Source organism: Ooceraea biroi, chromosome 12 (genome assembly GCF_003672135.1).
Source record: "Ooceraea biroi isolate clonal line C1 chromosome 12, Obir_v5.4, whole genome shotgun sequence".
NCBI lineage: Eukaryota > Metazoa > Arthropoda > Insecta > Hymenoptera > Formicidae > Ooceraea > Ooceraea biroi.
The window spans coordinates 7,827,613-7,854,552 of NC_039517.1; the positions used below are offsets into that span (position 1 = coordinate 7,827,613).

The 26,940-nt window shown below is 44.2% G+C and overlaps 2 protein-coding genes across 6 annotated transcripts; one reads left to right on the forward strand and one right to left on the reverse strand.

Annotated features, from left to right (window-relative positions):
* Positions 1-97: 97 nt before the first annotated feature.
* On the forward strand, positions 98-19,536 carry LOC105284235 (solute carrier family 41 member 1). 4 transcript variants are annotated; one of them, XM_011347590.2, is made up of 9 exons: positions 98-863; positions 1,615-1,985; positions 11,434-11,862; positions 12,586-12,967; positions 13,108-13,287; positions 14,683-15,122; positions 15,341-15,561; positions 15,646-15,991; positions 16,197-19,536. In XM_011347590.2, exons 3-8 carry the CDS (start codon positions 11,768-11,770, stop codon positions 15,984-15,986), a joined length of 1,659 nt encoding a protein of 552 aa, XP_011345892.1. In that variant the 5' UTR covers positions 98-863; positions 1,615-1,985; positions 11,434-11,767; the 3' UTR covers positions 15,987-15,991; positions 16,197-19,536. The 4 variants fall into 4 exon arrangements, with proteins under 4 accessions (XP_011345892.1, XP_011345895.1, XP_011345890.1 ...); XM_011347588.3 differs by lacking the exons at positions 98-863; positions 1,615-1,985 and adding an exon at positions 8,911-9,168; XM_011347593.2 differs by lacking the exons at positions 1,615-1,985; positions 11,434-11,862.
* Positions 19,537-19,920: 384 nt separating this feature from the next.
* On the reverse strand, positions 19,921-26,059 carry LOC105284236 (RNA exonuclease 1 homolog). Of its 2 annotated transcripts, none has more exons than XM_011347595.3 (9): positions 25,616-26,059; positions 23,318-24,972; positions 22,741-23,107; positions 22,480-22,640; positions 21,933-22,400; positions 21,492-21,789; positions 21,230-21,392; positions 20,847-21,106; positions 19,921-20,749 (listed from the first exon to the last, which is right to left on the reverse strand). In XM_011347595.3, exons 1-9 carry the CDS (start codon positions 25,713-25,715, stop codon positions 20,664-20,666), a joined length of 3,558 nt encoding a protein of 1,185 aa, XP_011345897.1. In that variant the 5' UTR covers positions 25,716-26,059; the 3' UTR covers positions 19,921-20,663. The 2 variants fall into 2 exon arrangements, with proteins under 2 accessions (XP_011345897.1, XP_011345896.1); XM_011347594.3 differs by having other exon boundaries at positions 23,318-24,975.
* Between the last annotated feature and the right edge of the window lie 881 nt (positions 26,060-26,940).

Genomic DNA, 26,940 nt, shown 5'->3' on the forward strand with positions numbered 1-26,940 from the left:
AAAAATCAGCCGATTTCAAGCGTGACACCGGGAATTAGATAATTATATTGCGTAAGCACCTCTGGGAAACATGAAAGCAAGCGCTCACGAGCACGCTATATATCTGCGGCAGATCACGAAAATAGAATAAGTCGCTATATTCGCGGTAGGACGTACTCATATCACGGTCTTATCACTTGAACACGCCTTTTAAAATTTAATCGGTATTTATGTCACGTCGCTTGCTTCTCCGCGAAATTTACTGTAATTTCCTCGGACGCCGAGCGATTCGCAGCCGAGTACGAAAATTTGTACACGCCTCGCAGGTACAACTTGTGTCTCCAATTTGCGTGGCGATGCCTGTGTGAAGTGTCAAACAGCCGTGCGTGTACACGCGCCCGTACACGTGCACGCCTGCTCGCCCGCTCGCGAGTGAGCGTGCACCGGTCACGGCAGCGGGATCTGTGTCTTCTCGGCTCCAGTTTAGAGCCCCGTCTCTTCTTCTCTCCCGCTCGTTCTCGCTCGTAATCCACCTACACCCGTAACCGTGCGCGTTACTCCCTGGTGTGCGTTGTGTGGTCCATTCATCCACGTCGCCGTGTTCGTCCGTGCGCGTACACCTACACACGGGCCCGCGACGACTCGCGCGGTCAAGCCAAACGACGGCGACGGCGACGATGATGACAACGACGACGACTGTGAATGAAATAGTTGGATCTGTCAGTGCCAACTATCACGCCGTTCCCGGCGTACACGGTGCCTCGCTTAGATCTTATCTATCGTTATGCACGCGCATACGGGTAATAAGTGGCCGCGAGGAGAACGCGATTAGATCCGATCTAAAGGTCGTGCTCCGTTTCGGGGTCGACGCCGCTCCAATCTCGGTGAGTTCGATTCCCGATGCTGCGAACGCGGGAAACGGGACCAGCCTCCAACGGGGGTCGCAGTCGTGAATCGCGATGACCCATAAGAAAATGATCTGAAAAGGAAAAGATCTCTCGCTTCTTCGTTGTTCGCGAGTATATGATAGATGGTTGCGATACCAGGTCCAAATTATAATCGTAATTTGCGGCTTGATATAGTGAGAACCGAAGAGATTTTTCCAACATTTTCCTTCTCGCTTCCTCGTGCAAAGTGCGTGGGAGGGAGAGCCGCGATTATTTTATTCCAAATGTAGAAAACATGCGTGCGCGTTACAGCATTGTAATTCGACCCTGAGCTACTTTTGTAATCGTCGAATTGCAGCCGAGTAGGGTTACTATTCCCGATCTCACCGAGATTGAGATCGGTTCCAGTTACCCGCCTGAGATTTTCTACCCGAGAGATCCGTTGTCTTACGTAACATTCATCGTGGCTCGTCGAGATTCTGGAAAAGTTTCCACCGAGTGATAGCATCGGGAGACGACCGATAACGAATCTAAAATAATCGACCGTGATAACGATCCCACCAAGAGAGAAAGAGAAACACAAAGGCATTCACAGCTCCGCTGCGAAATTTGATTACCCGCTCAAGTACCGGCTCGCCGAATATCTCGAATTGCTCCAAAACTTCGCTACCATCTTCGTCGCGGCACTTCTCGTCTTCTCGTAACGTACGCGGCCGTCGAATTCGTGCGATAACTGGTTTTTGGACAGAGCTACCTGTGAGACGCAGAGCCCGACGTGATTTATCATCCTGCATTCCGATCACCCGTGGATTTCTTTTGAAGATCGCTCGTGACATAAAAAAACGGAAAAAAAACGGCGTGCCCATTTCGCTCCAATGATTAAAACGAACCACGTGCTACAATAAAATAAGTTCATCGGACGAACAGCGGGAGATTGGCGTGCCGTGAGATCTCTCGTGGGTCGTGCTCACGTTGCTCACGCGTGGACCATTCAGCGAAAATCGCAACCGAGTGTCCTCGAGGAGTGCGCGATCGTCGAAATGCGGAGAGACACCGCGGGCTCCTCGGCCGCGGCCACCAGCGAGTGCATCATCGTCATCCGGCGCAGCTGACCACTGTGTAAGTACATCGAAGGGAACACCTTGCAGCTGCGTCTTGCGTGCGATGCCCATCCGGCGACGAAAATAAAATAATCGCGCGGCATGCGAGCGAATGAGCGAGTCGGCGAGCAAGCGAGCGAGCGAGCGAGCGAGCGACAGCCGGCGGATAAGATACACCGGGAGAGGCGAGGTATCAGAGCGTATGTTAAGTTATTGCCCGTCATGGTCGAACTTAAACACGTGGAGTAATTTATCAATCTGCGAATATGTTACGGAAGCGCTTAGGCGCTCGCCGTCGCCCGCCGAGCGTCCCGCGGCTCCGACGACGGAAAAGCGTCACGACGTAAAAACGGGGTGGCCGCAGGGGAACGTCTTGCGTATTCTAGCGATGGACCAGTCTAGGATCTAATAAAGAAACGAAATGTTTTAAATAAATCCAGGGAAGATAAATGTACACGTTTGGAGAACACTCGAATGCGTGCAACATGCGGTACCAGCGCGGCGAAACATCATGAGATAATGTTTGCAAAATGTAACAACGTTTGTCTGACTTGTGGAACGTCGAGTTCGACTTTGATGAAGAAAAGAAAAAAAACGAGCGTCGAATAAGGAAACACGAATAAGGAATTAGGAAATCTATGCGGAAACTTCGAGCAGCGTCGCGGAAATCTCTTGTCTTTACTACTGGATGAATAGCGCGCTGGTGGCAAAATCAGGAAATTCCCGGCGGTCTCCGCTACAAAACGATGTAAAACACGACTTGCCGATAAAAGCATTCTATCTTTATTACCGGGGAAGGCGCGATTATAAATGGAAAGCTGTTAAATACCGGCGAGAGCCTCGTTTCGGTGATTCGCGAGCGGAATAGCAGTAAAGAGTGCGGAGCATTTAGCTCCTTGCACCTCGGTGTCGAATGACGATGAAGAGCACACTGGAGAGACACGCGTGTAAAAATATCACAACGAGGACGTCTCGGGTACCGGCAGCATCAAATCGCTCGCGTGTGGTCCACGATGGTGGGCTTCTTCTCGAGTTGCACACGATAATAGCTCGTGTAAACTGGCCGCGAGTTCCATGTAAATACCTGCTGGTAAACGTACATCGGTTATCGGTTATCAGTCGTCATCTATCGTGTTGCGACATGAACTCGGCAGCCGCCTCTAGGAGAGCTCGCTATTGGAAAGATTAGAAACCTACGATTAAGACTCGGTCAAAGATCGCGTTTATCGAGAGAGAAAAAGAGAGAGAGAGAGATCACGATTTTAATGTTCCACTTTTTAATGTTTAAGTTTCGAGTGGATTCTTCAATGATCTTATGCTATTGAACGTGCAACCATTTCTATTTTCATCCCTCGTTAACGTTATATTTGGATGAGTCTCAGAGACTTGTAGGTCTTAGTAAGGGAGAGACCGCGTTTATTCGATAAAGCAATTGCACGACGATTTACCATTTCGTCGTTGGGTCCTCGTTATTTGTGTGCCCAACTGTAGCAGGTCAATTGCGTGTGGCATAAGGGCTCGTAATTGAAGAAGCAAGTCTAAGGTTTGCGTAACACAGTCTGATGCTCCTGTTGTCGCCCGCCAACGCGTTTACGATGCGATAGCGAGTGGTGAGTGCAAGAACAATAAAAGAATATGTATACGACGAGAGGCAGTAGGCGTCGATGCAGTTCGTCGAATTGTCCGAGGTGTAACTGGAAATATCGACGTGTCTACTGCATTTGTCGGAATCAACCACCCTCGCGCCACCGAATCCATCCGTCTCTCTCTTTCCACGGATTACGGAAATTCATCATTCCGCGAGTAACGCTTTTCTCAGTAAGCTGTTAATATTACCGCAAATTCTCTCGAAGTGAACTCAACTCGCGCAATATAGTGCGAGGTGACGTGTAGTTTTAATTTTGTAAATGCACATTCAGGAAATTATTCCAGCGACTGAATCAATGTTTTAGTTGACTTTCATCAAGTTATTGACACTTTAACGTGTTGCTTTTATTTTGCCGCGACAATTTAGAGCAAGACAAGTATGTTTAATTACAGTTGGAACGCAATGCACGGACATAATGATAAATGACGGTCCGAGTCACGAGAACAAAACGTACGATCAATTAAAGAGAGATGGTAACTCGCTTAAAGCAATTGACTCCTTTCGTGACAAAGCTTAACTAAAAAACATACGCGATCCATCGACGCATGAGAACGACCAATGAGCTCAGTAAGTTAGTGTGTCAATTATATTATAAGCCCGCCGCAGACAAAGAACGTGCACTAACATCAGTACACCAGATATTTAACTCACTTCGCCATCACTTATTCCAACAATTCCTCAAGGAATAATATTAATGTCACATCGCTTTTGTCTTCAATCATCTCTTCTTACTCTGATCTTTCTCGCCACAATTGCATCAACGCGCACGTGTGATCGATTATATCGATTTTTACAGTATCTATGTACGTTGTGTGCTAACAATAGCTACGATATATATATATATATATATATATATATATCTGCCTCGTTTTGTCTGGCTGATTCCATCGATTCGCCGGACCATGTCGAAGAGGAAGCAGTATACGCTAAACATATATATATATATATATATATATGTCCGGCGAATCGATGGAATCAGCCAGACAAAACGAGGCAGATTATAATTATTAATTGGAGATATTAATATGACGATGCTGCCTTTCATAACGCGAATGAGAAGCAAGTGACGATCTAGCGAGATCAAGTATCAGCAAAATCGTGCATCTCTGATCGCTCATGCGGATGGCAGAATCTTCGCGCGTGGCTGAATTACACGTGGGTATGCGCTGTTTTATTGAAATTGCCGGGAAAATCGTCGTGTATCTGAATGCGTTCCAGTTATACGATTCATTCAAGTCCGGTTTCAATGTCGACCTTTACCGAGTCAAGAGCGGACCTTACGTAATAGGCGCTTTAAAAGGAACCACGAAAGGTATGCGTGTGTGAGCACGGACTATATTGCTTTAAGGCCGGATGCACGCCAAAACCTACGCTCGTAAATTCTCCTCTCGAACTCGCGTTAAAAAACTTGGGAAACGATTTCCGAAATCATTCAGGAAAATTTGATTAAACGAATTTATGTAAGCAAAAAGTGCCAAACTGTCTTAGATTTTATTAATGTCTTGCTTCGTCTTCAAGATTTTTTCAAGAACTTTCAGAATTTATTCTGAAGAAACAAAGAAGAAATTTGAAAAGATCACAAGCAGAAGAAATATACACGGAGCATCAACTGTCTTTGAATTATGCAGGACGAAAAATGTGCAGCTAAGATGGAAACGTATGATTAACGCCGATTGGATCAATTACGCATTGACTTCAATAGAATCCTAAGTTGACGGGCTCAGCTGTCAGGCCTGGGAAGAGAGTAACTGGAAAGTTTGAAATAAGTCTGAGAAAATATAAAATACTTGCTCTTCTCTAATCTGATCACTGCTTGCTCTTATGATAAAAAATCTGAGAATGAATTTAACGTTGTGCACCATTACATTCTATGGGCAATAAAAAAGTCGTTGGCGCAACCTTGACGACGGTGCATTATCACCATTCGAAGTTGCACGCCAGCCGGGCAGTAAAGCCACTGATAACATGTAAACGATCACACGAGCGGTGCTAAAATACTGTTGTAAAAATGTCGTTAGTGATGTTTCCGTTGTAACTATGCAGCTGCATTATCGCCAGCTCAATTGCCAAGATACAAGATATGGGCATCTCGACTGCTCGAGTGCCTGCAAGGGAGCACACAGAAGTACGCTCGTCCAGTCTCACGACAAGAAATTGGTAACTACGTGCTATCAACTCGAATTCGCGCGCGACCGTGCAAAATCGCGAAGAGATGCTGCATCGAAAGCATAGATCGTTTTAATTGTCCATGAGACGAGCTCTTGAAATTCTGGACTGCCTGCAATTTCACAAAAACTGAAGAAAACATAAAAAAAACAATTGGACATTCGCAAGAGTGGATCGAGATCTGATCGTGAGACGGAAACCTGATCGCGAGGATCGTCTTACGGTCACGCAAGGGATAATTGCATCGTTAAACATTGCAGTGTCGATGGTGTCAATCGCTGGATCACGGCGATTCGGCGCATCCCCGGCTTGTTGACCGAAATGATCACGAATCGGCAGCGAGAGTGACCAAACAATATTTTACAAACTATTCATTACATGTTACTTCGATGCAGTTGGCTTGGCACTTGCGTAATTAGATGTGCAAACGCACCGTTTCGTCGACACGTTTCGCCGACTGTTACTCATCAAGGCGCGAATCGCCAACAGCCGCGTGTCGTTAAACGCATTGTTAAAGCTGTGATTATCGGGCTTTTAACACCTACCGATCTCGCGTTTTCCACGTGACTATCTTGAACGATGCGATCAGCGTTTCGTCGAATTGTGAACACACGACATTCGAGTCTCGAGTCAGAATGCAAATCGTATCTGATAATGCCATTTCTCGTTGCGTTATCACACGGCATTACCTTTCTTTTCCGTAATTTATCAAGGAATTCGACGATTTCGCGATCGATAATTTAATCGGACGCCGAACAATCAAGCATTTTCATCATCAGACGCTTTCATTCATTCCCGGGTATCTTTGACATCAGGCGCTCGCACGACAGGAAATACAGATGTTTCAAAGAGCGGAGTGATAATTAGAAAAATGCGGGGCTGTGTGAGAGAGTGTGACCTAATCCTCAAGTTACCAGAATACAAATTGCCGTGTCACGAACGGCCAGAGTGTTACGACTCCGCTCCTACACAGGATACGGTCATAGACGGGCCAGTGAATCCTATTCGCGCGTCATTGACCGACTGACTGTTATGAGCGAATTTTTCCGCTCCACTTTAAATAAGGATTATGCTTGAACGAGATGCAGCGTTCTGAATCGATAGACATCGTAATTCCGACGCGTCATCGCGCGTGCGACGCAACGAGGAAGACTTTTCTGACAAAAAAAGACGTTAAATCTAATTTAAATTTCTGTACTCAAATTATAATTTACTCGGCAATCCACTGTGATTTCAATCTGGTTGCATATACGTTATCGAGCGATCGATCGACGCAATTACGCTTTTTTCCCATCGTATCGTGTTCATGGCCAACACGTTTGTTTGTTTGACGTAGTTCTAACGCAATATTGCGCTATAACATCGAAATTGGAAGGAAATGAACATGCAAGATGTATATTGGTGCAAGGTGTACTTTGCTGCGAAAGAGAATGGAACCACACGAACACTTGCTAATTCGGCAGACGTAAAAGTGGTGCTCGAAAGTAGAACCCGGTCTAAAATTACCTGATCAGATAAACCCGATTTCTTAGAATGACATAATAAATCGTGAAATTTCTAGTGAATTTCCTTGTGCGAAAGACGGCAAGTGCAAAATTAATCGCGAAATCATTAATATTTGGCTATGCTTGCCTTATCTTTTAACAGCGCGCTTTTAGAGACGAAGCAAAAGCCATCGTATTGCTTGTAAAGGTATTACGTAAGAGCATGCTCGTGGCTTTATTCTCTGAGAATAATCAGCCCTCAGAGTAATATCGGATAAACGCGGAAAATCAATATTAATTTTCTGACGTCATACACGAACAATGAAATACAAATGTCATTTGTCGCCTAAAAATAGCTCTCAATTTATGCATTTCCATCACGATACTTGATATATGGTATTTACAAAATGAGCTTTCCATCTGCATATTTTAAAGTTGCTACATTAATTTCGTGACGAGATAATTAGAATAGCAATTTCATAAAATTACAGATAACAGACATATTATTATTAATGATATATGTGAATTATATTCAATTATTGAAATTATAATTGAAGTATCGTATTTCGTAATAAGCAGAAAATAAAAGAGCTCGCTCGATATTTTTCACGGTCTTCCCCGTATACGTAATCGATAATCGGGTCAGAGCGTAATTATGGATGACATAACGCTTTATTACGAAAGTCGGGGATAAAAATTGACGGTATATTGTTGCCGAGATAAATTATTGCCATCATCGAATTACAAGGCATAAAAGCGTGTCGTCCATAAACCACGAAAATTGTGCGAAACGGAGGCGGTTGTGCAACATCCGTGTAACACACTGTAAATCCATGAATGAACCAAGAGCTTCCGAATGCATCAGCTGTTGATTGATGACGTAACCGATGCCCGCACAACCACGCCACGTGTGTGACGTCACTCGCAAGGGAGAATATCGAATGTTGCACACATATATCCTCGATTTTCCACAAATTTCTATATATTTCTTTACAACCAGATTATTTAAAACAAGAAATAAGATGCATATATTCTAAAGAGATGCAAAATTATTGGTAAAGAATGCGTCATTCAGCTCAACCCGATTAACCTGATAATCTGATTACTTGATTCGTTTCGATGCAGAGTCACTAGAAGGATTCCAAGTATGAAAACTCTTCAAGATTACTAAATAAAATGAAAAGAAACGATGAGAAGAAATCGATGAATACAACGGGATCACAGATTACACAGCGCAATTCGAGTACACCGAAACGCTGACGCAACCGTTCGCGGGGATGATGCGTTCAGGAAACGCGGAGGCGGCTCTTCTGCCCCGGAACATGCGGGGGATGAGCTTGACGTACAACGAAATTATCGGAGAATGCAGCGCGATTCGAGTGCAATTCGAAACGATGACGTAATCGTCGACCACTAGCTCGTCCCGCCGAGTGACGTCAGAAACTTGTCGGGATCCACGAGGACGACTCTTCCAGCCGTCTGGGAAGAAACGAGAAGGGGTGGTCGTTGGCGCTCCGGACGGAACGGAAGGGGTTCCCAGACGGTCTAGCCGCGGCGGGAAGCCGGCGGCGGATCGATAAACGCGCGCTTGCTCTGTCTACTGGTCTGCCAACGCACACAGACAGACCTCCTGCGTGTCTCCAAACCAGTTTTAAGGAGGCATGCATGCATGCGAGCACGATCGCGATCAGTCGCGATGTAACCGCAGCGTGAAACGGCCTCGCACCAGGCCACCGGGTGTCCAGTATCAGATGCTCGACGTGGGCTGATCTTGCGCCGAAGAACTGATCACCGAGCACGAAGCTGGCGATCAGACAGCGACCTAGACAGAAGGGACCTCGCGACGGAGGATCCTCGTCCTCGGGAAGCCGGAAATCCGTCCGAGGCCACGCCTGAGGATCCAGGTACGAGCGTGAGGGCGGAGGAACCATTCGGAAGCCGGATTCGGTCTGCTGGAACGCTCCGGCGAGGGAACCGCGGTTTAACGTACAAACGAGACACGCGAATTGAATTTTGTCTGACGAAAGACTTTTTGGAAACTATTATTCGATCGATTACAGTTCGCTCTCGGGCGCCGTTGAAAGTTTTATGTCATGATTCGAGCGTAACAGTCGAAGCAAATTAGCGCACCGCGCGTGTTTGACAGAGTTAGAGCGACGTCGAGCAAGAACGGACGGAAGGTTCAATTTAACAATGGTTCAACCCGCAAGAGTCCGAAAAATAAAATTCTCAAATTGAAACTCTTAGATTCCGATTAGATTGCTCTCTTAGAAATTATAGTAGAAATCTTAGAAGTGAATTTCACCGACGTGGAATCGAATTGTTCAACTTCGTCGACACTCTAGCGACCCGCGATTCTTCAGGGCGTTACGTTCACGCGGATATCTCGTTTTGCTTGCACGAGCTGAGATGGATATCCGAACATCTCGAATACGCGGGTAGCCATCGACAAGCTGCGTTAATTCGTATTTCCGAAGATTCTTTCGAAATCCGCGTGGTACCGGAAATCCGCGCGCCAAAGTCGAGCGCGCGCTTCGTAAACGTGAGTCGGCTGCTACCAGCTCGCCGATTCTTGCGGAAAACGTGAAGGACAAGACGAGATGCGGATGAACGATAGGCGAGTACTCTGTCGAGGCTTGTCGACTTGACTGAGCGTGGGTTAAGGTTACGGGAACTCGTGCAATCGACGCAACGTGCTTTCCGGACCTGCTGCTTGCTCTGGTCGGTCCGCTGGTCGGTCGATGAGTGACGCAAGGTGCAGCTGAGAGAACAATGAATATCAAATGCGATCACGCACTGTCGACATTGACCCTTATTGACAAGCCCAGTCTGTTCATATCTGCATCGATCGCGATGATTAAATATTTTTATTGTTTTTTTTTTCTTTATCTTAATTTGCAGATAGGAGAGAATTAAGTACTCCTTTTGCAAAACATGTGTCAATGAAGCGGGAATCAGTTTCCAGAAGTTTGATGTCTAATTTTCGAATCGCGAAATGATACGATAGAAAGAAAAGAATTGCAAGGAACGTAAACGAATTCAACGAATTTTAAAAAACATCTTTTGTTAGAAAAATTAGATAAAATCTTTGTTTCTTCGAGATATATTCCATCTATTCTTTCGACACAGTTTTATTACAATTTGACATATAAATTTTTTTCTTCTTATTCTAAATCAAGTATGACCGGATTGTTCCATTTTCAAGGTACCAGTCTTGTAGCTGATCATAAGAGCAACGTTAAATCGAATCGCCTGGCCTTAATTGAGCAGTTTCAATTTCCGTGCGTAAGGTCGCCGGACGATTGAACGTCGTTATCGCCGTCATCGTGACGTATTCGCCAATATCGCGATGATACCAAATCGCGTCCATGGATTACAGACATAGATAACCGGGAACGGAAATTTGACGTTCGCGTAAAACTCAGTCTGCGGTTTGGTCGTTGTCGGTGATGAGGAAGAAGGGAAAAAAATTAAGAGAATCGGCGCCGCGAACGACTTATTAACATGCAACCATTGCACGCGCGTTATTGTAATCATGTAATGAATACTCGCTACAGTAATATCGCAAAACAAATTATCATAATTCTTTCCGGCATGTGACTCAGACGGAAGAAAATTGAGCGTGTTATATGTTAATTAGAAGTGCACGTAGTGTGCACAAAATACACTCGCATTGCTATTTGCTTGACACGTGAGATCGTAGAGATAATTATTCATAAACGTGGTGCGATCACGGAAGTAACGCAACATTACAGCTCTTTAGTACATATGGCTACGCGAAATCGTTTCACGGTGTCCCGCAGATAAAATATAAAAATTCAGGAATTACCAGGAGGAATAAAAATAACGCGGAATCAGTTATCGCTGCGAAGAGATTAAGATAAGTTCTTGACGGTGTTGACGAAGAGATCCTTTGCAGTAAATCCTTCAAAATCTTCTGACAATGAATCTGCCCCAGGAATTTTATTTACCACACGCATCGACGAAATTGAGTACTTGCGACACATTTATTCTTTATTAGGATATCAATGCTCTCAAATTAACAAATTGTGACGTTGATTTAAGTAACGCATGATTGCACTGAGCCCCACTGGCAAATCTGGGAAACTTGATTTGCATGCCACGTGTCTGGCTCATCTGGATTAAAATGATGATTATTTATGTGACAGTGTGACGGTCCTCCGCAGAAGAGCCGCTCATACCTTCCTACTACTGGCGCATCATCGCTGAATGATTCACATTTTGATTTCCAACGCGATTAACGTCGATTCCTGAACGGATCTAATCAACAAGAGGGAAGAGGGAGATAGCGGACCCCTCTCTTCCAGCATAATTACGTAATTTGCGTTATTTGTGTTCTGAAATCTGATCGCCGTCGCCGTCGCCGTCGCCGTCGTCGTCATCGTCGTCACCGTCGTTGTCGACGGTGCGAGCCTTATCATTTTCAAAGGAGAATGGCCATATATCCACGGCAGCAAGTTCCGCGCGGCCCCCAGTAGGAAGATGATAGAGGGCCAGGTGCATCAACATCCGGCGCGAGTGCCGCCCGACAAGTCACAGCCGCCCCAGGCCGCCAGCATCGGCGTCAAATTCGAAAAGTACGTTAAAAGAAAACGTAATATTAATAATGTAACACATTATCCCCGATCTCAGGGTTGGTGAGTGAAAAACACGAACGAAAGTATGAAAGAAAAAATACACAAAAATATCGAACGATATTTTTAACACACGAATCGTATTCAGTGCTGAAGAACCGACGAAGAGATGAAGATGTCTGTGTAACGTAAGATGTGTGATGAAGATGATACGACGGAATTAATTGTGGATTTACGCGCGTACACGCGACGATCGATCGCACGCATGCCGACTGGAAACGCAATCCCCTTTCATTCATCCGCAACATCGATTCATCTCGCGTCAATTAATACAGACTTCTGATTTTTGCTGTCGCCGAACCTGCGCTAATCATGCCACGTAATGTTAATCTTTGGGTACAAAACAATTTGACAAACGTGATTTCTTAGAAGATACTTTTTTATTGATAAATTGTTAGGAATTTCTCATTATTCTCATTCTGCAGTTTGAGATTAAGGTGACGGATACATATACTTGATATTACAACGTATTATTATTATAATGTTTCATCCCTCTACTCTCTCAAGCCACGGAATGACATTTTCTCGTTTCGAATAAACCGATAAATCGCGACGTTTTTCGAGCTTATCATCCACTGACGATTGCTATCGAAGAGTTGATGAGGGCCTTCGATATTCGACACCTGTTTCAAACTCAAGCAGCAGAAATCTTCTTTCTGCTGACAGTGAGCAATGTAAGGAGCCCCTGCTTCCGGAGAAGCAGAACTCCCACAGGATGACACCGACTGGTGGCCGTTCACGGACCACCTCCGAGTCAAAGGACATCACCACCACCACTACCACCACCACCACCAGCAATGGACAAACAGTCGCGACAAACTCCACTACCAGTGGCGGCGACGAAGATTGCCTCGAGGTGACCATGTTTGACGATGGCGCCGATGGAGGTCGGCTACCGGATGTCGTCGCCGAGAGCAAGATCTACGGCATGACCGACGAGGACGAGCCTCTCGAGTCGTACTTGGCGATCACCATCCAGGTCTTCATACCCTTCCTCATCGCCGGCCTGGGCATGGTGGGCGCTGGATTAGTCCTCGATCTGGTCCAGGTACACGTTCTCCAATTTTCTGCTTGCGATATTTCGCACTCCGTTTATTTCGTCCAGTTATCTTATCTCTGTCTCAAGTTAATCAAGCTGATCGCAGGATTGGCTTCGTACTGTTAACTAATCGTTGTGCTCGCTTATAGCACTGGGTGGTCTTCGAGAAGGTCAACGAGCTCATGATCCTAGTACCGGCACTTCTGGGCCTGAAAGGTAATCTGGAAATGACTCTGGCATCGCGTCTTTCTACTCAAGCGAATCTCGGACACATGGACATGCCGAAGGAACAGTGGCACATGATCATTGGGAATCTCGTCTTAATACAGGTGAGCACAACGCATCGATTTCGTCGGATTCAAGAGAGGACTCATTTTTCCGATGTGCTTTGGGAAGCATTTCCTTATACCGCGGTAATTTTATTTTCTGCATAGCCCAGACGCTAATGTTGGATACAATCGGAACAGCGCGCACAAGTCGTCGACTTGCATGTGCCTCAAAAGCATATGTACAAGTACATTGTCCTGATACGAAGCATGAAGCTGTAAAGCAAACTACGTGCGGAACAGAATACACACGTCGGTCCTTCTCGTGCCTTAGCCTCAGACTTTACTCTCGCGAAACTGGTTCTAACTAGATGCTACACAATTAAACGCCGATATTTGCCGTTTGTCATTCAAACCAGTCAGTTACTTAATTCCGTCGAATACATTGCGAAACGCGTATTGGCTCAATTCGCCTGACACGCCGTGTACTTTTCCTCCTAGTCTTCGTTACGACTGCCGGTCTGCCCGATTCTTGCCGACTTTTTGAGCGAGCAAGCGAGTGCACGTGCGTTTGCTACGTTTTATTTAACAACTATGCGACGTGACGAACGGAAAAGTTCTACGCTATTAATCATCCGGCTTCTTATCGTCTAGCATCGTAAATATATCCACGGGTATAAATATATCCGCGTCACGAGTTTCTCTCGGGTTCAAGTTCAATCTCGCGAATTTCTATCAGCGAATTGGATTGGTGGCACGAGATTTCCTTGACACTCTCAACTCGGAGTTCTCACAATCTATTATCTATAAATTAGCATAATCTGCGGCTTTTTAACAACCCGCTGCTACCTGTTAATCGTGAACGATCACCGTTTGATGTTTCTTGGAAATGGTGGATTGACGAAGAATATCCAGATTGGATGTGATCTGTGTTTACGAGACGAACAGACGGCATGTTATCAAGGAAAGGGAATAATGCTTTTCCTAGCCAAGCTCGATGTGGCAAATGAAGTTACGCGCTCCGGCCGTCTTATCATTGGCGCCACAATTTTATTTTATTATGTGTTCAACGCTGACAACGACGGCCTTCGGAAAGCCGACTGTTTGCCATCGTATCGTACACGATCTATCGTACATGTGCACATGGATACTTACTTCAAATGCCGTGCAATAAATAATATGCTCGTGCTTCAAGCGAATCGATCTCTATCAAAAAAATATAATAGCCGGTAATCAGAAATTTGCATCAATAATCCCATAATTCTCATTTTTTCCATAAATTTGAAATTGTTTCTTAGCGTAAGCTTCGTGAGGGTTACTTACCCTCACGAGGGTAAATTATTCTTGAATCTTTTAACATTGTACGAACGTCTTCTCAATTAAATATTAAATTAAATTCCTTTTGTCTTCGGAAGTTTTATTCATTATTCAATACTAAAAAGTTATCATGATTTGCAGTGCCAAGCGATAGTGGTGGGCTTCCTAGGGTCGGTGGTGGCGATCGTGATGGGCGCCTTCCGCAACGGCACAGTCTCCCTGGACCACGCGTATCTCCTGTGCGCGAGCAGTCTGGTCACCGCGTCTCTTGCTTCTTTCGTTTTGGGCCTCATTACCGCAGCCGTTATCGTCTTCTCTCGTCGTTGCCATATCAATCCGGACAACGTGGCCACGCCGATAGCTGCCAGTCTTGGTGACATCACGTCGCTCGCGCTCCTCTCATGGATCGCCACCATACTCTACGAGTGCATAGACAAACAGGACTGGGTGGCACCTCTCGTCATAGCTTGCTATGTCCTTGTGACGCCGCTATGGGTATGGATCGCCAAGAAGAATAAGTATACCAACGACGTGCTCTACTTTGGCTGGACGCCAGTCATGGTGGCGATGTTGATCAGCAGGTAAATTTGCACAATTTGCAGAATTAAATTTGCAAATTTTGCTCGTTCAGAGCTAAGGAGCTTGAAATTCTAAAGTTTCTTCATTTTTGCAGATTATCAATGAATAATGTTTTGATTTTTTGATATCTGTTCGGAGATCATGGTTATTAGATATTCATCGTTTTATATGTCGAGTAAAGCTTGAGATGAAGATTTGTAATGTATGAAATTTCCTGCAGTTGCGGCGGCCTCATATTGGAGTTCATGGTGTCGCGTTTCGAGAACTTGACGGTGTTCCAGCCGGTGATCAACGGAGTCGGCGGAAACTTGGTAGCCGTTCAGGCCAGCAGGATATCAACGGCGCTTCATAAGCAAGCTGAGCTCGGCACGCTCCTGATTCCACCAGGACATACGCATCCGGTTATTTTTATTACTCCCATCGCTAATTTCTTCGGGAAAGGTATTCTCTAGTTTTTCAGATAAATATCCGATCAATTTTCTTTCATCATCAGCGTTTTCTCTCATCATCGTCTTTTGTCTCCAGGTATGCACGCCAGGACGACGAGGGTTCTGATGACGATGGTGATACCAGGCCACATCATCTTCATTTACCTGATCAATTACATTAAGGACGGCAACACGTCGATGACACCGCTCTTTGTCTTCGTTTACCTTTGCGCGGCGATGCTGCAAGTCGCGGCACTCCTCTACATCGCCTTCATTATGATCCACTGGATGTGGAAACGGAAGATCGATCCCGACAACTCGGCGATCCCGTATCTGACTGCGATGGGTGACTTGCTCGGGATCAGCTTGCTCGCGATTGCCTTCCAATTTCTGTACCTGGTCGGAGATCAAGAATTCGACGCGCCCATCACGCCCTGACTTTAGTAAGATTAATTTAATATGATTTTGAACGATTTTAAATTAAAAATGGTAATTGGTATATTATCATTTACATACATAATTGTAAAATCTTAGGAGCTAGTTTTGCAACAGCCTAAGAATTCTTGATATTACTTATATTATTACAATTCCATTTATTAATAATTATTCTTCGACCGATACGATAATTTTGACATTTATTTTTTGCAGGTAATCACGTATCGCGTTTTATCCGGCGGACGGGGTGCACGAGTTACAATTGTCGGACCGAAAGGGCATTTCTACGAGGCTGTGGTCATCTGAAAGTATATTCTACCGAATCCAATCATCAATCTGCCAGTTCGCCGACAAATCTAACGGTCTCAACAGTACTACTGCGATAATACTATTGCGAACGATCACAACTATATCACTCGACATAGCGTTAACAATTCATCACTGTATTTTGCATTTATCGGTAATTTATTAATTATCCGATCATCGAAAGTTCGCGTCGAGATAACAGCTCGCTCAGTCTACTTAAAAAAAATAACACGACCGGTTTCCGCGAAATGTAAATGACAGTTACTGAATTTCTGAAGAAGAAGATACCAATTAATGCCTGACGAGTGACAAGATAAAAGTGATGAATGGTTAATACCTCGTCAAGTTGGGTAAGCGTACTCAGATTTTAATTAGCTAATAATGTATCGGAAAGTAACACGAGGCTAGTAAGCGAAATTCGATGATAGCACGCGGCATATTAATTCGTCGACTGTCTAGAAATTACGAGTGTACCAGAAGACACGGAATTTTTCGAAACGGTAAACCTTATTTGCGTAGTTCAAGCCTAAGACGCGAGTATCAGTTTCTTCAGGAACATTTATTCAGAGAGATAACGTTTAATTAACGTTCAGGACAAAACGGCAATAATTTTACAGATTTTTCAGCAATGAGATGCACTTGGCGAGATATAAAATTTTGGTGCATCGTGAAGTTAAAATTAAATCGAAGCTCGTTCTATTTTCAAATCAGATCGGTCTGCACGTCGTAGTATTTTGAGACGATAGCTCTGTAGTTTCGTAAAAATCTCATTCACCTTCGAGTTCGGCGAGACTTCCGGTTCTTCCAGCGAGCACGCGCGCGAGTTGAAGTACGTAATACGTGTAGTCGTAATACCAACGCGTATGTGTCTTCGAATAGTTGCCTTCGTATACGACGAAATTTTAGATAGGTATTTAGACGCTGCCACGCGACCTATTTTTGGAAGTCTTAGAAGCTCTCGAATTCGCTCGATCCCGAAGTATCACATAGATTCCTCTGATACACAGGTACATATACTCGCCGCATGAATTATCTCAATTCATGCGACGTATTTACTCGGAATTTTAGTCTTCCTCGCAGATAAGTTCCAAATCTCTCTTAAAAAGAAATACAAAATTATCATTTCAAGTGAAAAAAATCGAGCCGACAACGTGAGCTCAAGATTGTAAGTCCGAGAGCCAGCGAAATGCAGAATCTCGTGTGACAGAGTGATCGACGACAGTTTTTCGAATCTTTTTATTCAGTAGCCTGTTGCTTAACGTGAAGAGTTGCGAGTGTATTTTCCAAAGTTTCCGCGAGCGGATATTTAGCGGAGACTTTGCAGGTGTATCGTGACGTATGCAGACATATGATACACATGCGATAATTGCTTAGCGTCTAAAAGAGGAAGCCGAGTGCGTGGTAGTAGTAAGAAAGTATCGATCCACAAATTTTATCCGATAGATTGTATAAGGGTAACGTTGCCTCGAGGGAGGCGATGACGAGACACGTATCAACATTCCAAAACTGAAACATGCATTTAGTTAACGTTGACATTGACGATTGTCCGAGACAACGCGTGGATTATTTAATTCACGTTGTAGGGACATTATTGCAACACGTAGTACAACGCGTCTTGTGTTCACAGACAGAGAAGGAGACAGGGAAGAAGAGAGATTTTTCACAGCGATGCTTCGGAGATTAATTTCGCTCGGTACATCCGTCAGCTTACATGAATGTAGTACACCGTATAGTATTGTAAATTAAGATATCCCGCGAAACCTCGTCATAATTCCCGTGTACATATGTATTAACTGTAACGACGCGCGTGTTTCGCGCGACTAAAGCGTAAAACGAAAGGTAGGCGCCGTGAGTCGAAGACTAATATTTAGTCTTCTTCGCGGTAAACAGTGCGAAAAGAAGGAGATTCGCGTCCGCAGGTAGATATCGCCTTTCGGTACATAAATGTTCAGTATTATCGCTTCACTGTCGCCTCGACGGGCGACCAGCAGATATCCGATTCGGCCGAGGGAGAACACGCCCTTGTTCGGCACACGTGTTCGTTCCTGACCTGGCGCTGGCAAAGGCTTGCTGCGTTCAGGTCCTGAAATCCTGAGATTTTTTAGATAGCACAGTAGAAGCGCGGTAGGAAGAAATCATCCGACGCGAAATTCGTTATGCAATTAGCAGTGCGCGAGTTCTTTCGTTGTCGAGTTTTGTCTTATTCGGTAGCGTTGCTTTGTGAGTTTCATCAGCACGATGGTACTGCGAGATTAAATGCACTCATATTGGCGAACGTAAATTCTTCTGTGCGTATATATATTTTATCGTGCGATCGAGTACTTGAAACGATTCGTTAAGTCCATCACTCTAGCTGCTGTAGCCATCGCTTCATCTTCATCAAGTGATACATATTCATTCTTTATTCTTTTTCTTTATACACATACAATATAATAATCGTATCGCGAGGAGAACGTGCTATGAACGCGCAGACAATAATACGCAATTTGAGGACGGATATACGAAGTATTTTGTATATAAAAACGAATATGTAGGACACTTGTACAAAGCCGACTTTTACAGTTAGAAGAATGGAAATGACACATACATATACAAATATATATATACATATTTTAAACCGTTTTATTCTCGCTACTCTCGTGAAACTTGGAGAAGGATATCGCGAAGAGGAACGATGCTGCCACTCGATCGCCGGATTGAAAACTTTCGTCTCGACGTAACATAACGTATATCCAAAGAAACATAGTCGTTTTAACGATTGTCTGTAGCCTAAAGTAGTGCGGTTTTCGCATAAGCTATAGAACGAATGTACAGACAATAATAGCGAAAAGAAGAGAAAAAGAAATATTTTGTATACAGTATCGTCTTAAAAACCGTAATGTGTCTCTTGCAAACGATAGAACCGTGAAGTTCTACTAACGAAGAGATCGAGCAGTGTACTTCGGAAATATGTTCCTGTCATTATGTTAAAGTACGAAAGAAAGAGAGAGATAAGTACTTCGCGTATCGTCTTCGCAAATGTACCGGATCGATATCTGTAGTCAATTATACGGCACGAATTTTACGACAGTGAGATACGCCGCACACGTGTTTGTGCAAGTAATTGCGATGTCTAGCTAATATTATTAACGCTTTTAATTGTTAAAACGGGATCGTCAAACGTGGCATAATAGTCGAGAAATATTTTGACGTAGATCTCACACACCGAGATGTAATTTTGTAAGATATGTATAATAAAAATGTACAGCAAAATGCCTTGGCTTTATTTCTGCCGCGATTTGCCAAATAGTTCATGCGAAGTATTAAATATTAAAAAGGAAAGAGAGAGAGAGGAACGATCGTGTGAATTACGTAGAAGTTTTACAGTGCACTATATTGCTTTTATTCTTTTCTTTGCTCTTTGCTCTTTGCTCTTTCTCCCGAGCCATCGATTATGTACATATGTATAAATTATATATCGTTTTAACATTTCTCTAATCTTTTTATAAATAAATTAAGTGTACATATATGATACAGCTCAAGTTAACTTCCCGCCTTTTATAAATCAGCGCGCGCGTTCTCAATTTTTATCAACTCTTTATGATTATTGTAACATTATATCCATATTTGCTCGGATGGCTTTATTTTATTATTTTATATTGTATCTCGTAAATATCGGCGCCTGTTTGCAAGTCACAATTTACTGTCGATTTCACAAGTTCTATATAATGAATATAGTATATATATATATATATCGCGAAGGTGTCATCGTAACGCGCAGGATGATTTACAGCTTCACGGAACCCTGAGATTTCTTTATTACAATATGCTATTGCGTGATTGTTAAACTTTATTTACAAGCACGATTTTTACAATGCGTACCCGTCGAGGTGCATCACGTTAGATACATCACGCATAACTTCGTGCAATATCATCTTCAATAGACGTTTGTTAATTTATTGCAGATACGTGAGATACCTACATCGCTAGGTTGGGGCAGTAAATAAACAGGTGCAACGTATCTCGTTTCTTTAATGCTATAAAATATAAATAAGTCATAATATAACGGAGTACAAAAATATTAATCGAAATGTTGTGATGCATGTGCGCGTCGATCGAAATTCCGCAATTCGGCTGCGCTCGGAACAGGTCGCAAGTTCCAGCACAAAAAAAAAATATATATATATATATATATATCGCACGAGCTCGGAATGTAGCTCGCAAAAGAAAATCTTAAGCCGACGCAGATTGAGTGTATGTCACACGTTTATACAGAGAAAATATGATACATACGGCAGTAAAATTATGGGCGATGGGCGATACGTCACAAGTGGCGCATAATCGCCGTATCAGTAATCGCGATAAAATCTGTACGTTCCTGTACATCGGTCACGTTCACTGCAATTTCGCTTCTTCCTTCACCTTCCACCGAATCAGCTCCATGCAGGCGACGGCGTCCTCCTTGCTGTCATGACCACCAACTGAAACGGAAATGATCGAAATGCAAGATTTATTTTTTAGACGATTTATTCTAATATTTATGCAATTCTTTTTCTACATAATCGATCGAAGTCTCACCGTCGTTTTGTATGAGCTTCCTGAGATACTCCGAGCAGAGATTTTTCAACGCCCGTTTGTGTGGATATCCGCTACGGTGCGGGAACATGACGCTAGTATCGACGACCGTATCGTGGATCAGTTTCAGAGCCTTGAAATCGCTTTCAAGACTGTGACCCACCAGGATCGTCTTATCCGAGAACATTGTGAGGAGCGTAGCTTGCACATCCAGGATAGTCGTAGTCACGTCCTTCATGTCCTCCTCCGTGATGCCCGAGAACCTGTGGCAGCGCAGAAAATCAATAATTAATTGCACGATTCTGTTTTAAATCAATTTACATTTTTAGTGGTCAAGTATATTTGTTTCGAGTCAATTTCATAAGACCTTATCAAAGATACCTTACCTTGTGTTGTAATCGATTATTTGATTCTGCGGTTTGACCAACGTTTCGTATATCACGTTGCAATCCTCGTCGATGACCGTGACCCTGGTTAGTTCCAAGCCACAGGTGGTGTAGCACATCTCGCAGTCGAGCGCGTAAGTGCCTTGTTCTTCGACAGGAATATCTGTATGAAAAACACAGAACGTGTAGCAAGCAACGCGGTGATAACGTCAGGTGGCAAGGCAAGAAAAAAAAACAAAAGTTGAGAGAATATCCTTCGTACCTTTCGACAACGTTTTAACGTAACCGCGAAGATTCTCGTAGTCCGTGTAGTCCCACACGTGGCTCTTCGCGACGCAGCAACCGGTAGCCCATCCAGTTTGCTGGCAGCAACTGTACTTGCCCTCTCCCCGCACCGTAAACTTCCTTCCCCAGTGATAGAGGCAGTTCTGTTGCTCCACGGCGATGCCGTGCCGGTCTACCGTGTACGTTTTGCCGCATCGACTGCATATCCTTTCGTTAGGCACTTTCGACAGGACATTTTGGTTTCGCGTATTTATTACGTACACTTTCGCTTGTCCCTGCAAAATCATCTACGTGTACATCTCTTGATCCGCAGATAGTATTAGATTCGCGTGCTTATCTTATCGACGTCACGGGCTTCAATAATCGGAGCTGTTTACTTTTATTTCGCTGTGTAAGATACTTTTTTTTTCTTTTTTACCTTTGTACCATCCGGATGATTACGCGGGAAGCCGTTGTTCCTGAGCTGCTCCTCCGATATAATCCACTTCTTCAGCATGTTGTACAGCATCGCTCCCTTAAAATCCACAACGCTCTTCTTGTTTTTAACCACGCTCCAAGAGCCCTTCGACTTGCCGGCGAGCACAGCCTCATGGGATACCATACCGTAGCAGCTCAATCCGGCGAATTTCTCGTTCGAATTGCCCTGCTCGATCTCCTTCCTCAGCCTGTGAGCTGCGAGCATGCACGAGTTCTTGTACACCAGTAGCGCTTTACACTTCTCGTGACACGCGTACTCCTCCTTAACGGCACGCTGCGCCGCGTCGTCACCGTTCGTGTAGATTTGCATGCAGATATCGTGCATCATATTGATGTAATACTGACGAACGTTCAAGGGAAACTTGTGAGTGGCGACTTGCAGCGGTTCCGGGCGCACAAGTTGCGGTACCTGCGGTCGAAGATCGAATGCTGTCGAATTCTCAAAGCTCAAATCGAGATACCAGTACACCTTCACGATGGAAACTTACCACTTGCGGGACATGAGCGACGCGAACACCACCCTTTGTAGTCTGCGCCGTCGTTTTGCTGTCCGTTCCTTGACCATCATCCTTGCTCCTCGCCATTGTCACTTTCTTCTTCTCCATCGCGAGGGACTTGGCATATGGGACATGAGCGATCCTGACGCGACCTAACCCGTGCGGGTGAACAAAATGTGATGTTAATGCGAAATTGTTCGCAACGGGTGACGTAACGTCGGTTGCTTTGTGATTGCCACACAGTTAACTTGCCATTCGTACTCGGCTGCACGTCACTGTTGCTTATCGACGAAGTGGTGGACTTGGCGTGTTCCTTGTGCAAGTTACTCGAGGGCAGAACTGCTGACGCGGCCGTAACTTGAGCCTTTGTATCAGCTGCCGTCTTTTCCGCGGCCTTCTCGGCCGCCGCTTCTCTCATCAAGCGCCATCGCTCGTACATTTTCTGCTGCGGAGTTATGAGTTTTTTTGGTGGTTGACTAGGACCCAGTTGCCTGGTGACATTCGCCGCCGCTGAAGGATGCGCGACCCTTTTCCTACCGACTTCCTGGACCTCCTCGGGTTCTTGTGCCGACGGCTGCTTGAGTGATACCAGTTTTGGATGATCGGAAGCTTGATATTCCTTAAAAACGAATCAAATGCGAATGTAAATTAATTATTATACAATTAATTTCTCTAGTATATTACGTAGACGAGAGTTTTATTTAATTAGCAGGTCAACAGTCAAAACTATCTGCTAACATGAGTAATAAAAAATTATCTTTATTAATAATAAATATATTTAACTTTTCGTTATGTCTTGACTAATTTCAATATCTTAATTAATATTCACCTGAAAGATTCTCAAGCATTCTTCTTGCACATCATGATCGGAATCTGACAGTTCCAGAATTTGATCGTCTACGAAAGAGTGAACGCTGTCAGAGAGGTCTATCGGGCTGGATCTATCGGACGAATAATTCCTCTCGCTGCTACTTTCTTTATGTTTGACGGATTTTCTGGACGAATCACTGGTCCTACGACTTGATGCTTCCGAGTGACGCTTCGTGCTTGATGCGTGCTTACTGGATTTTGTACTTGATCTTGATTCACGCTTATCGTGCCTGCTAGACTTGTGATAATCGTTTCGTTCTTTCTTAGATGAGTCACGTTTATCTCTTCGCGAATCCGAGTGTCCTCTGTCCTTGTTCTTGCTATCGTGACTGCTTCTCCTTCTCTCTTTGTCTCTGCTGGATGATGAGCGATGTCTGTTTTTGAAATCAGATTTACGCCTGGATTTTTCCTTGTCTCTGCTCTCGGAACTGCGCCGATCTCTTCTATCCTTTTCCTTGCTTTTGCTCTTGCGTCTTTCCTTCTCCTTTGTACTGTCTTCTCTTTTCCCGGACGATTTACTCGCGTCGATCGCTTTAAGCTGTTTAGATCTGTCGCTACTTTTCGCATCGTCCGTTTTAGCCTCATGATTGTTGCGCATTTTATTATCTTTATTGCTTGTTTCTTTGTCTGCAGTATCAATCCGCGCGTGTTGCATGTTCTCCCTTTTATCGTCCGCATCCTCGGTTTGCTCAGCTTCTTTCACGCCGCTCTCGTCCTTAGATGCATCCTCGATGGACTCGTCGTCCGAGAACTTGGGTTCAATATCCAACGGATAGTCCTGAGAGTCTTCACTGTGCAATGCTTTGGCTTGTTCCAGCGCGCTGGAAGCGTGACCACTCGCGTAGATCTCATCGATTATATCGAACTCCGAGTCGAATCGATCCAAAGCAGCCTTGTCCATTTCCTGAGTAGTCTTCAGCGGCGCCTTCACCTTCATCGGCACGTACTCTTCTCTTCTCTTCTTCGATCTCGGATAATATTCTTCCTTGAATTTTGCCTGGTAATCGTTCGAGTTACTATCATCATACGAATTTGATGAGGGTGAGTCTGGCTTGACGGTCGGTACGTAACCCTGTACACTGTCCTGGCCAGTCGGGTTGACTATCGCGGTGGGTTTGTACGTGATCTCGGCTGGTTCCGCGTTCCCGGACTCCTGAATAATATTCAACCACGGTTTGGCGCGTTCCGGCGATATTTTGCGTTTCACAGCCACTCTGCTCTCCCTGGTCGGCATGTACGACACCACTGGTATGTGCCGTTTCTTCAGCTCGGCTATCGGCGTTGGATTGTAGACACATGCGACCGGCTTGGTGATGGGAGTAGGAATCGTGATGTGCTTTCCTATCACGTTCCCCACAGCATTGCGCATGGAGACGGCGGAACCGGATGCCAGTGTCGGCTTGAGTCCTTCGACCACCTGTGAGACGATGTTCTGCGAGACCTTCTCCGTGTCCGCGACCTCTTGATCGGCCAGCACCTTCTTCACGGCCTCCGTCACCAGATGTTGCAGCATGTCAGAATTGTGGGCGACAACGGCAACGGGCTTGCCGTCCTGCGTCTGGCTCGCCGCCTGGGTCTCCGAAACGCCGGCCACTCCTGCTGCGCCTCCTGCATCTTCTGTGCAAAATAAAGCTCTTTATCCACACGCAATTGACTGTCGCTTGGCGGATCAAGTCCCGTATGCCAAGATGTATATAAACCAAGTTTCACAAGTAACGCTTCACATACTTAATAGATTATGCTGAAGTAATTAAGCATCTGCAATTAGGTTTAATATTTACATTGGACGAAGCACGATGAAGGCATAATTTCTCAATCAAATATATATTTTTGAAGTTATTGAGTCTACTTGAGTCTACGCCGTTTGTATTATTACGTCTATTCCTGTCTCACACGTTTAAAAAAATACCATAGAGAAAAATGTTAGATAAGAATATCAAGATAAATCTAACTTTTTTATGTCTGGTAAAAAAGCTATCATCCAGATACATCCAGATTATCATGTATCACGCATAATGTTAGCCTGCGACGTTGTTCGCTCTCAGTGACATGGTGACAAAGAGACCGGCGAACAAAGGAGACGAAACTCGGAGATTGCGTTCCAACAGTTGCAAACAAGTTTGCGGCGAGTACACATTATGCGCATTGAAGGTTTTACTCGTCAGACGATCGAGTCTTGGAGCGATTCCTGGATTAGGTTACCGTGGATTGCAACCTCGAAGAGGGTAACCCTCGAGGAGGTGGAGAACGCTCTTACCTCGCCTGGCGTGTTTGAAATGGCAATAGGGACGGTCGCAGGAACCGCTGTCACAGAACGGGCAATTTATCGTTTTGAAATAACCGGTCGACGGCAACATAATAATGATTGATTCATCGTCTGCGATGATGATGATAGGCCATTTTTCGCGACGGCCACTTCGCCCGTACGCTCTTGCGGCGCGTGAACCGCGGTTACGCGATCATCGCATGCTGACGGAGTCGACACGCGACGTTGACGACTCGCCGTGTAACGATCAGTGGCGTCGCGTGTAAATCCCCGCTGCGGTGATCCGGAATCCGCTGCTTGTCGAGAGGAATATTAACGAGAGAAAAGGAGAAAAGAATCCGATGGTCCCGCTCGAGTCCGCCTACTACTTTAGGTTATGTTACGCCGTTTTTCGGCTCGATGACTGAAGCTGCGATCTAGCTGTTTCGAGTGTTTCGGAACACTTTCTATCTTTTTCCTTCTTTCGGATAAAAAGGAGAAAGAAGAGCATTTTGAAGCATTTGTAGCATTACGTGGACCGCACCCTGACACATGCAACACTGCTACGAACTTCACGTGCGCCCCCGTAAACAATGCAGGCGCATGCGTCACTGCGAGCGGCGGGTTTGATAACGCACCTCATTAATTGTATTTCATACGTGTATAAATAAACGTATTTCGTATTTAAATTAATGGGTATCTTGTATTTATATTAAAATATAATTATATCTATATTTTGATTTAATTAATTATATTTTTTTTTAATCTTTATGTATATTGTAGCAATTAATTGTAAAAATATAATATAAACCTCTAATTCAAAAATACCTAGTTAAAGACTTACAAGCGTTCAAGAAATTATTAGCAGAATTGTTCTTACAATTCATTAAATGGAATTGCTTATTCAGAAAGGAATTCATGTAATTAATAATAAATGTGTGAAAAATTTGATTACTTATAAGTCTCTGATATTAATAAATATAATATATAAATAAAATAAAAAGCACGGATTTTTGTGACTTATTGAATAAAAATGTTAGAAGAGATTGCTTGCGGATATTACTTACTCCGGAAATAAGAATAAGACAGAGATAAAATCAGGTCAGATCGAGCTTAATAATCTATAAGATTGATATGACAAATATCGCTGCAATTAATTCACTTTCGTAGATTTACAATACTGTTTTTCTCAAGATTATCTTATCGCGAAAAGCTTTGCATAATTTTATCACTGCTTTTGATATTTGTATTTCGTACTATTTCAAGCTATATTTGCTATCTTTATATTGTACGAGATTAATCAGTAATCCGCCATTTTGTTCACGATAAAGTGCAAT